Genomic DNA, 12847 nt, shown 5'->3' with positions numbered 1-12847 from the left:
ATGTTAATAGATTTTATATAACATAAACTACCACAAAGAAGCAATTCTGCATCTGTATATGCTGTTTATATATATATATATATATATATATATATATATATATATATATATATATATGCAGGGTTGGGGAGTAACAGAATACATGTAACGGGATTACGTATTTAAAATATAAAATATAAGTAACTGTATTCCACTACAGTTACAGTTTTAATCATTGGTATGTAGAATACAGTTACATTCAAAAAGTATTTTGATTACTGAAGAGATTACGTAGCATTTTATTGTCGTTTGTTTCATTTAATATTTAGTCCTTTCAGATGGAAAACATTTATACATATAAATGATGCGATCCAAAGTGCATTTGAACAGCGGTGAAACACTTTCTTATGATGTGTTACATTCATACGAGCAGACAGAGAAGTAAGTTTGAAGTAAGTTTAGAGCAGAAGAAATAGAAATAAACCTTGTGTAAATTTTCAGCTTTACACTTAGCTAAAATGCTATTTCTAGCCATTTTACATGCATGTTACCAGGCACGATCATATTTTTATCAAGAAAATTCACGTAGGATCATAATTTCTTTTTTCTAGTAAGATCTTTGATATTAGGGCAAAAATCTTATTCTTGATAATAATTTTTTATTGTTTTCCTGTAAAAATATCTAAAAATCCTTAAAACAAGATCAATTCGATTTATCTTGTTTTAGAAACAACACTGCATAAGATATTTAGGTTTTTCAGAGAATGTATTTTTCACATGTGTATTTTGTCTTACTGTACTGACAGAGTTTTTATAGTGAAAACAAGTGAAAAAATCTATCAGTGCTGAAGAAGTAATCCAAAGTATTTAGAATACGTTACTGACCTTGAGTAATCAAATGGAATGCGTTACAAATGACATTTTACAGCATGTATTCTGTAATCTGTAGTGGAATACATTTCAAAAGTAACCCTACCAACCCTGTATATATATATATATATATATATATATATAGTTTTTCTATGAAAATATGCGCCAGACCAGTGGTTCCCAACCTTTTTATCCTGAAGCCCCCTCTACTTATATATAAGTCTACACATAGAGTATACTGTTGAACTCAGAAGTTTACATACACTTAGGTTGAAGTCATTAAAACACATTTAATATTAGCAAACTATAATTTTGGCAAGTGGTTTAGAACATCTATTTTGTGCATGACACGAGTAATTTTTCCAACAATTGTTTACAGACAGATTGTTTCACTTTTAATTGACTATATCACAATTCCAGTGGGTCAGAAGTTTACATACACTAAGTTAACTGTGCCTTTAAGCAGCTTGGAAAATTCCAGAAAATTATGTCAAGCCTTTAGACAATTAGCTTCTGATAGGAAGTGTGCTGAACTGGAGGTGTAGCAGTGGATGTACTTTAAGGCCTACATTCAAACTCAGTTCCTCTTTGCTTGATATCATGGGAAAATCAAAAGAAATCAGCTAAGACCTCAGAAAAAAATTGTGGACCTCCACAAGTCTGATTCATCCTTGGGAGCAATTTCCAAATGCTTGAAGTTACCACGTTCATCTGTACAAACACCACAAAATATAAACACCATGGTACCACGCAGCCATCATACCATTCAGGAAGGAGACGCATTCTGTCTCCTAGAGATGAACGTAGTTTTGTGCGAAAAGTGCAAATCAATCCTAGAACAACAGCAAAAGACCTTGTGAAGATGCTGGAAACAGGTAGACAAGTATCTATATCCACAGTAAAATGAATACTATATCGACATAACCTGAAATGCTCCTCGCAAGGAAGAAGCCACTGCTCTAAAACCGCTATAAAAAAGCCAGATTACAGTTTGCAAGTGCACATGGGGACAAAGATCTTACTTTCTGGACAAATGCCCTCTGGTCTAATGAAACAAAAATTGAACTGTTTGGCCATAATGACCATTGTTATGTTTGGAGGAAAAAGGGTGAGGCTTGCAAGCCGAAGAACACCATCCCAATTGTGAAGCATGGGGGTGGCAGCATCATGTTGTGTGGTGCTTTGCTGCAGGAGGGACTGGTGCACTTCACAAAATAGATGGCATCATGAGGAAGGAAAATGATGTGGATATACTGAAGCAACATCTCAAGACATCAGCAATGAAGTTCAAGCTTGGTCACAAATGGGTCTTCCAAATGGACAAAGACCTCAAGCATGCCTCCAAAGTTGTGGCAAAATGGCTAAAGGACAATAAAGTCAAGGTATTAGAGTGGCCATCATAAAGCCCTGACCTTAATCAGACAGAAAATTTGAGGGCAGAACTGAAAAAGTGTGTGCGAGCAAGGAGGCCTACAAACCTGACTCATTTACACCACTTCTGTCTGGAGGAATGGGCAAAAATTCCAGCAACTTATTGGGAGAAGCTTGTGGAAGGCTACCCAAAAAGTTTGACCCAAGTTAAACAATTTAAAAGCAATGCTATCAAATACTAACAAAGTGTATGTAAACTTCTGACCCACTGAGAATGTGATGAAAGGAATAAAAGCTGAAATAAATAATTCTCTCTACTATTATTCTGACATTTCACATTCTTAAAATAAAGAAGTGATCCTAACCAACCTAAGACAGGGAATGTTTACGATTAAATGTCAGGAATTGTGAAAACTGAGTTTAAATGTATTTGGCTAAGGTGTATGTAAACTTCTGACTTCAACTGTGTGTGTGTGTGTGTGTGTGTGTGTGTGTGTGTGTGTGTGTGTGTGTGTGTATATATATATATATATATATATATACACACACACTGGCGGCCAAAATTTTGTAATAATGTACAGATTTTGCTCTTATGGAAATAAATTGGTACTCTTATTCACCAAAGTGGCATTCAACTGATCACAATGTATAGTCAGGACATTAATAACGTGAAAAATTACTATTACAATTTGAAAAAAATGTTCAGAACTTCTTAAACTACTTCAAAGAGTTCTCACCAAAAAATCCTCCACGTGTAGCAATGTCAGCTTTGCAGATCCATGGCATTCTAGCTGTCAGATTGTCCAGATACTCAGGTGACATTTAACCCCACGCTTCCTGTAGCACTTGCCATAGATGTGGCTGTCTTGTCGGGCACTTCTCATGCACCTTACAGTCTAGTGGATCCCACAAAAGCTCAGTGGGGTTAAGATCCATAACACTCTTTTCCAATTATCTGTTGTCCAATGTCTGTTTCTTTGCCCACTCTAACCTTTTCTTTTTGTTTTTCTGTTTCAAAAGTGGCTTTTTCTTTGCAATTCTTCCCATAAGGTCTGCACCCCTGAGTCTTCTCTTTACTGTTATACATGAAACTGGTGTTGAGCGGGTAGAATTCAATGAAGCTGTCAGCTGAGGACATGTGAGGCATTTATTTCTCAAACTAGAGACTCTGATGTACTTATCCTCTTGTTTAGTTGTACATATGGCCTTCCACATCTCTGTCTGTCCTTGTTAGAGCCAGTTGTCCTTTGTCTTTGAGACTGTAGTGTACACCTTTGTATGAAATCTTCATTTTTTTTTTTTTTTTTGGCAATTTCAAGCATTGTATAGCCTTCATTCCTCAAAACAATGATTGACTGATGAGTTTCTAGAGAAAGCTGTTTCTTTTTTGGCTGCTGGAAATGGGGCCTGTCTAGATTTGATCAAAAAATTACTTTTTTCAAATAGTGATGATGCTGTTTACATGTTTAAAATATAGTACAACAGCAACCTTCTTGAGTGTGGAAGAAAGCAAAACTTCACCAAGGGAAATGTTGACTTGAATATTCAAGAAGAAATTTGGAAAGACCTGTGGAGTCCTTGAAGAAAGTTTTATGGATGTATGACTAAACTGAAGGTGAGATTTAGACCCATGGGTCAGCAGTACATCTGGAGCAAGAAAAGCAATGTGATGACAAGAACGACATCATCCCCACAGTCAAGCATGGAGGTGGGTCAGTCCTGTTATGGGGGTGTTTTGCGGCTGCAGGAAATGGCTATCCTGACTATGTGACTGACGCCATGAATTCTTTCAGGTATCAGGCCATTCTGGCAAAACGGTGATGCCTTCAGTGTGTAAACTGAAGCTCTGCTATTTTCCAGCTAGACAATAACACCAAGGATACATCAAAGTTGTCCAAAATCTGGTTCAGGGATGGGTCGTGTAATGCCCTTGAATGGCCCTTTAATCCCATAATTAAAATCCCATTGCAAACTTTTGTTGGGATTTCAAGGAAGCAGTGGCAGCACAGAAACCAAAGAATGTCAATGAGCTGGAAGCTTTTGCTCATGAGAAATGTGTACAAATTCCAATAGAGGTGTCCGAAGCCCGAGTACACTTACCTGAAACATTTATTTGCTGTTATTAAGGATAAAGAATGCTCCACAAATGATTGACTATGGGGGTTGAATATTTTTGACATGACATTTGTGGAGAGAATTAGTTTATTAAACAAAACTCTTTGTTCTCAAAATTACTCAAATGTGTATTAAAAACTTACTTTGACTGTTTACTGAGGTTTTAGTTGGTGTGTTTTAATTCTCATTTTTCAGGTTCTTTCAGAGCTCATTCCACCTTAATTTTTTATAGTAACACTTAAATTTCAACAACTGTTTTCTTACATAAAGCACAGAAAACACCCAGACATCTTAAATTGATTGGCTTTCTTTTATTTAATTCCTCTTTTTCTTGTTCACTCCATACCACAACTTTTCATGGGGTTCTATAATCTGCCTGAACAGTCAAAATACACAGCAATATACACAGTGTTGGAAAGACATGATATTTACATGACAGAAAACCATAAGCATGTGTTTTTGGAAAGGTAGTAAGAAAAGAAAGTCTAGACGACATCTGTCACCATAAATTAACTTCATTTTGTGTGCTAGTACCTTCAAATATTTGTTTTTTTCTCAGTTTTATAAACATAAGATATTACGGCAATATCTGATTCCTATAAGTCATGTACGTGGTACAAAAAAGCAATACAATAAAGCCTGTAAATATCTTTAAAATATCTTAATGAAAAAGACAGATATCAACAAAGACAAATAAAGTGAAAGAAAATGTAATATAATAACGGTAATAAAAACTAGCATAGGTACAGTAAAATAAGTCTTCATGTAGCTGCTTACAAACAGCTTCATTCAAAAACACTATGCCCAACCAGAATTGTGTACATTGGTTTCACCACCAGAGGACGACATGACATCACCATTGTCATCTATGGTACAAAAGTATGTGATGCACAGTCTGACAGTGAGCTGTCCTTCTAAATATATTTCCTTCACTGTGTAGAAAATGGCATAATGACTGTAACACTGATATCAAACAATATGGAGACACTGTCTTTCCTTCAACAGTTAACAAACGTCTACAGTAAAGCCATGACAATATGAAAAAAAAAAAAAAGGGAGTTTTATGCTGGCGAGTTTTCACAAAACTGGTTCCACAATAAAGGAATAGACATCTTTATTCACAAAAGCATCCAGTGCATTCAGGAACCCTTGGCGGGTTTATTACGCACAAGTCAACGGCCACTCACAGAGGTTAGAGCAATGCATTACTCCCATTTTATATGCATAAAAAAAACTGACAAACACAATATCAAAAAATAGTGACAACATAAATATATACTTAAATTAATGCTTTAGGTACAATAAAAATATACAGTACTGGAACCCAGTACACAATGCTGGTTTATATTTTATTTTTTTCAACCTGTTCCAATTGAGTTTGCCAACCAGCGGCATACTCGTAGAGTCAATAGAGAAGTATGACACAAAAATGTCTGGGGACTGTTTGCATTAACAACATCTGGATTACTTTCAAACAGCATAGATTGGAATTGGTTTGCAGTCAAGGGACATCCCCAATTCATTTCCTCTTCTGCTCAAAACAACTCTTCATTTTAAAGAGGGAAAAAGGAGTAGAAAATTCTACACAGTGATGAAAAAGCCTGAAATATCCAGTATGAAAGACAGAAAGAGAAGGGCCTTGAAAAAGATACTGCTCTTTCCAACATAAAATGCATCATTCAGCAAAATATGGATTGTCATCTCCCTTGAAAAACAGGGATACTTCTCACTTTTGGATGGGGCAAAAGGGGGACATAGCCTGCTTGTCAGAAGGTTCACTTGATTCACAGGATTATGTCCTGTTCAGCAAAGTTGACCTGCAAATGGAAAGAGTTGTCAAATGATTAGAAATTAGGCAAATAAAATATAAAAATAATCTTTCCTCTTATGTTTTGTACTTATTTTCTATTACAAGTTTAAATGTAAAAGCCTGCCTATTGACTTTTACTTCTGATTGCAGTTTGTATTTTGGACTCCTCATGTATAAAAAAAAAAACAAAAAACAAAGAAAGTGGGGGAGGACTGCTTTGACTAGGGATGTGCAAAACCATGTACCTTCAAAATCAACTGGGGTTGACTAGTCTACTAACATGTCTTAAGAAAGCCCTGAACAATAAATCTAACACCAACCAAACTCATTAATTGACTAGTCAACCATCGCAACCGATTAGTGACGCACCGAAATGAAAATTCTTGTCCGAAACCAAACATTCTGGACACACTGGCCCGAAAACAGAAACAGATTATTTTAAACTAGACTTTGTTTGGAATGACTGAACTAATTCTAAATGTTATTATTAGGAATGCACTGAAAAACTTTTTCTATAACTACACATTCCAATATTAAATAAAGCAGACAGAGAATAATTACTTTAAAAAAAACAAAAACAAATGTGTAGACTATAAAACTTTGATAACAACTCTTCTGGATAATGCAGAAGCAAAATTAACAGTAATTCCAGTGAAAATCTAAACATGAAGCTCAGCCAATTGAAATAGTATTGTAATTTGGAATAAACTTTATTTTTATTATTGATAATACTTTGATGGTGCTTTTATGCTTCTTTAACAGTAACAACCATGACCATAATAACGAAGCATTGGAAAACATTCAATATAGAATAAATTTTCTGCAGACCCAACAAATGCATTTTATTCCATTTTTGGCCCAAAAAAAAATTCAGTGGCCGAAATCTGGGTGTATCCCTACAACCTATGTATCCTTATTCCAGCATTGTACACTTGATTAATCATGCCCAAACTGGTTTCAGAAGAGCAATAAAAAGGCAACTTTTCCCTATGGATATTCTTCCTATACAGTGGAATTGTCTTTTCCTGGAAGTCTGCCTTGTTTTATGGAGGTTTACTATCCTCTGGCTGAGAGTTGTGATAGCACTGAGCTGGGTAGAGCATGATCTGCTGATGCAGACAGAATCTGGTGCTGTGACAGATCCTGTCGCAGTGAGGAAAAAAAAAAAAAAAAAAACCACTGAAAGCCTCCGCAATCCGTGACTAAGCAAGAGCCAAGAGGTCTCACCCTTTTCCAAGCACATGTGTATCTATCAGTAAATCTGTTATCTTTGGCGAGCATTCTTGGATGTTTTTGTCCTTTAATGATTTTAGATAAATGTAAGACCAAAAACACAACATATGCTCCTTCATACTGTAGGAAGTCTAAGCAGTGCTACTAAATACTAAAACACTGATGTATTATAGTTGATGCATTACATTTTTTTTTTTTTTAATTCATTCTCTTATCCCAGCTTATTATGCAGACAACTATCAGAAAACCATTTCTTGTTGGTAGTTGGTTGATTCCACTAAACTGTTCCTCAAACTCTGGCTCTGAGGCTCTATAAAAACATTGCTGTTTGTTTGAGCATCCTGATACAACAACATTTGCTAAACCAGTGGCATGAGTTTAGTGCAGGACTATCTGTTTGACCAACCAATGATAATTATTTTGATAATTGATTAATCGGATAAAAAAAATAATAAAAAAAATCATTTTATTTCTTGTATTAAAATGTATTTAGTAAAAAAACAAACGATTAAGGGTTCAAGTCACAATTTGATACTCTCACAATACTACAAAGCCTGAATGAAGAAAAGTTCAGTTTAAATGATTGTTTTAAGTACAAGACATATACAAATTTGCTTTATTATAAAACGTAATAAAAAGTATTTTTCATTAAAGTGCAAAATGCACCATCAGGGATGGAGTGAGACTAAAAATCAGCCAAGCACATGAATTCTAACACCAATAGAAATATTCATATTTCTATCAGCTGAAAATATAGAATTATGTTTGATACATATGCTTTCACACTTTCACTGATTACATACATTTTAAATATTTTAAATATTGTACATTTTTTAATAATTTTGTCACTGATTACTTAATTACTTCTTTAAAAGAAAAAAAAATATTTTCAAAAATAAATTTTTAATGGAAGGGTATGCTATCCAGTAAAATATTGTTTGCTATACTGTAAATTTACTGGTGAAATCAGACATCAGGTATTATCATCAGGATCATAAAGTATTCACCCATATAGCATTATTTTACATTATATTCAGCATTATATACAGTAGTTCAATATAGTACAATCATCTGTAAGGTTTACTTTTCTCTCACACTGTGCAGGTTCACACATGAATTAGTTATTTCATGCCGATAACATACCCTATACATAAGAAACCTAAAATGCTTTATAACCTGTAGATTTTTACCTCTGACACATCGGTTTGATACTGAAATCGTGGTTGGATGTTGCACAATCACTAAACAGGAAAGCAAAGTCTAACACCCTGTCTACACCGGATGAGAGCATCAAAAGCAAAGAAAATATCATAATCAATTAACATGTCCACACTGGATGCGTAGCGCTGCGGCACGTTGCGTCGCGTCACAGTGCCAACAGTAAACCGATGCCCCTTTCCATTTTGCGCAGCACACCAACAAGACAAAACGATTTAGAATGTTCGTTCCGACTCATCCAGTGTAGACAGCCTCAAGCCACTGCGTCGCGTCACATCAACAGACAGGTGTAGACAGGGTTTAATGTATTTGATTGCACGCTCCCTTTATCGGTTACTGGTTTGATTGAGTGACGCGGAGGGGCGCGCTTGATCATTTAGTGAAGTTTAACAGAGACTTGCTTATGGCAAAGACAAAACGTTTTGTGTAATTGAAATGCACGCTTTGAATTCATTAAATCGTGTTGCACGTTCACTGAACAGCAAAGCACAATTTAATCTAAATCATTGAGAGCACCGTTTATCTGTTGCTTTCGGTTTGACTGATGCAGATGCGCTCATTCGTTCATTCAGTGAAGTTTAACGGAGACTTGCTTTTGGTAAGACAAACAGTTTTTCGAAATGGAAATAAGTGCCTTGAATTCATAACACGTATAGATTATAAAACAGAAAACAACAGTAAAATGTGAGTGATGCTCTGGAGAGAAACTCACGCCATGCCACCTGCATCAAACAGCTCCAACACTGTCAAACGTACCTGATGAAGCGCAGCCACCTCTCCAAATTAAACGGTATGCTTTTATGATCTTCTTTGAAGCGTTTATAAAATGCACTTGTGCACTGGACAACTTGGTGGGCTGTGTTTTTTCCACTTCAACATGTGTCCGTTTTTTTTAACAAGTTTTATCATGCAAACGCATTTCACTGATGGTGCTTCTCCGTGCACGCTGCCAACTAATCCAGTCCAACTAATCGATAATGAAATTAGTTGTTCCAGCACTAGTGTCTTGTGTTCAGGACACCTGTTTGAAAGCAGATCATTTCTGTACAATTCTGTTTGGTGACACTAGTGCCGCTTTGCCAAACTCAAAGCCTAAAAAAAAAGAAACCTTGTTCTATCCTTTGTGCTAATTAAATGTTTTAGTTCGCAATTCAACTGGTAAGTTGAGGAGCTAATTAAAAACTTGCATGGTTATGGTTCAGTTACAGGCAGTATCAGACACATTCTATCAACCAGTGTCACTACTCTTAAGAAAGGTCAAAAATAGTCTGTCTCAACACTTGCTAAGAGAGCTGTCAGTCAACAGTCTGTCTGAAAGGCCCTGATGAATGATATCATACACACCTGAGAGATTTCCATCTGTCTTTCTCAATGTTGTTTTCTGGTCCTTCACTCTCATATGATGCCAGATACAAAGCTGTTGAGAGATGATCAAGATGAGACGGGTGTGACAGCATGCAAAAAACACCTGTTTTCTTTCATGAGGAATGCTCAGAAGTCATGTACTCATGTATTTAACTTGGCTATTTGGCATTACAGCATTTTTCACTTGAGTTAATCATGACAATTGTGATTGTCTTTGTGTCTGGCATCTTGTATGCTTATTGCACAACTATCTTTAGAACAGGTTTATGACGAGAGCAAAACAAAGCTTGGCAGAAAATGAGTAAGCAGAAAACCTCTTATTCAGACAGGAAGTCTTAAGTTGAGAATGTGGACATGAGACTCAAGTTTTATCAGCAGTAGAAAGAAGTCTGCCCTGAAGTCAAGTCATAGATCAATTAATCAAGGTGACAGGGGATACTAAAATACTATGGACTTCCCAGTCTGGGTAATTTGTGAGCTTTGGAACATCATCCGTGTGAATAAATGTTAAAAACTTTCATTTTTGGGTGAACAATGCCTTTAATAATCTGGTTTAATAACCACAGAGTGCATCATACTGTAACATTCGTACCATCTTCACTGAAGATTGGTGCAGTGAGGAGATACTGCAGAATCTTGCGGTCTCTCTCGAAAGGACACTCCACCTTCTTCCATGTCATAAACTCAGTCACTTGCTTGGCCAGCTCCCAGAATTTCTGCATCACAGTCAAGATCATTCTGTTAGCAATCATTCTTAATAACTTTGCACATGAATACTTATCACATTAAACTCACTGAACTGATGCCCTTGAAACTTCATTTTAAGAGATGCATACGTCAACGAACTAAAACAGGATCTTTCTGTTGCTATGAAACAGTGTTTTCTCAACCAGCCATTGTTATTCAGTAGATGTGACAGCAGTTGTTTCCATGCATCATCTCAACTTGCCTGTATGCCAAGCTAAACAGAAGAAATTACCTCAAAATTGACATGTCCGTTGGGTAGCCTGTTGGCACATCCTTCATTGAGGAAGTAAATGTCTTTAATCAAGAGGCTAAAGAAAGGAATGACAATCTGAAAGACAAAAAAAAAAAAAAAAGAAACATACGATTACAAAACCGTTAGACCCAACCAAAAACCTATAGCAAAAGCTCTGTAGTCTAATGTAGAATGCTTTTGCATTTAGGTAGCCACATGAGGCCATCAAAGGGTTACCATCACAGCAAGACAGCATTAGGCCTCTAAAAGCCTACGGGACAAAGTACAACTGGATCTACCACAGTGAAATGCAATGACAATAATTCGTGATGGGAGGAATTATTGGCATTTACGTGAGGCAGAAAACACACACGCAGAAGCAAGTTCTACAACATGAAATGCTGACAAACAAAGGTGGCTCTATACATACAGTTGAAGTCAGAAGTTTACATACACGTAGGTTGAAATCATTAAAACTCATTTTTTAACCACGCCACAGATTTAATATTAGCAAACTATAGTTTTGGCAAGTCGTTTAGGACATCTACTTTGTGCATGACAAGTAATTTTTTCAACAATTGTTTACAGACAGATTGTTTCACTTTTAAATCAACTATCACAATTCCAGTGGGTCAAAATTTAACTGTGCCTTTAAAGCAGCTTGGAAAATTTCTGAAAATTATGTCAAGCCTTTAGACAATTAGCTTCTGATAGGTGTACTGAATTGGAGGTGTACCTGTGGATGTATTTTAAGGCCTACCTTCAAACTCTGTGCCTCTTTGCTTGAAATCATGGGAAAAATCAAAAGAAATCAGCCAAGACCTCAGAGAGAAAAAAAAAAAAAAAAAAAAAAGTGGAACTCCACAAGTCTGGTTCATCCTTGGGAGCAATTTCCAAACACCTGAAGGAACCACGTTCATCTGTACAAATAATACTACGCAAGTATAAACACCATGGAACCACGCAGCCATCATACTGCTCAGGAAGGAGACGCATTCTGTCTCCTAGAGATGAAAACATTTTGGTGCGAAAAGCGCAAATCAATCCCAGAACAACAGCAAAGGACCTTGCGAAGATGCTGGAGCAAACAGGTAGACAAGTATCTATATCCACAGTAAAACGAGTCCTATATTGACATAACCTGAAAGGCTGCTCAGCAAGGAAGAATCCACTGCTCTAAAACAGCCATAAAAAAGCCAGACTACAGTTTGCAAGTGCACATGGGGACAAAGATCTTACTTTTTGGAGAAATGTCCTCTGGTCTGATGAAACAAAATGGCCATAATGACCATCATTATGTTTGAAGGAAAAAGGGTGAGGCTTGCAAGCTGAAGAACACCATCCCAACCATAAAGCAAGGGGGTGGCAGCATCATGTTTTGGGAGTGCTTTGCTGCAGGAGGGACTGGTGCACTTCACAAAATAGATAGTATCATGAGGAAGGAAATTATGTGGATATATTGAAGCAACATCAAGACATCAGCCAGGAAGTTAAGCTCGGTCGCAAATGGGTCTTCCAAATGGACAATGACCCCAAGCATACCTCCAAAGTTGTGGCAAAATGGCTTAAGGACAACAAAGTCAAGGTATTGGAGTGGCCATCACAAAGCCCTGACCTCAATCCGACAGAAAATTTGTGGGCAGAACTGAAAAAGTGTGTGCGAGCAAGGAGGCCTACAAACCTGACTCAGTTACACCACTTCTGTCTTGAGGAATGGGCCAAAATTCCAGCAAGTTATTGTGAGAGGCATGTGGAAGGCTACCCAATACTTTGACCCAAGTTAAACAATTTAAAGGCAATGCTACCAAATACTAACAAAGTGTATGTAAACTTCTGACTCACTGGGAATGTAATGAAAGAAATAAAAGCTGAAATAATTCTCTAATATTATTCTGACATTTCACATT

The 12847-nt window shown here is 36.4% G+C and overlaps 1 protein-coding gene across 1 annotated transcript in view; it reads right to left on the bottom strand.

Moving 5' to 3' along the window:
* Positions 1-4637: 4637 nt before the first annotated feature.
* Positions 4638-12847, bottom strand: part of rasgef1ba (RasGEF domain family, member 1Ba) — a 31917-nt gene continuing 23707 nt past the window's right edge. Inside the window, exons 11-14 of the mRNA XM_051694215.1 lie at positions 10941-11036; positions 10554-10677; positions 9941-10013; positions 4638-6152 (exon numbers count right to left, since the gene is read on the bottom strand). Of these exons, the coding sequence (XP_051550175.1) occupies positions 6128-6152; positions 9941-10013; positions 10554-10677; positions 10941-11036 (318 nt within the window). The 3' untranslated portion in view covers positions 4638-6127. The remainder of the gene's footprint in view (positions 6153-9940; positions 10014-10553; positions 10678-10940; positions 11037-12847) is intronic.

Source organism: Myxocyprinus asiaticus, chromosome 4 (genome assembly GCF_019703515.2).
Source record: "Myxocyprinus asiaticus isolate MX2 ecotype Aquarium Trade chromosome 4, UBuf_Myxa_2, whole genome shotgun sequence".
Taxonomy (NCBI): Eukaryota; Metazoa; Chordata; class Actinopteri; order Cypriniformes; family Catostomidae; genus Myxocyprinus; species Myxocyprinus asiaticus.
The sequence above is the reverse complement of the archived record's forward strand: the minus strand, read 5'-3'. Positions and strand labels throughout refer to the sequence as shown.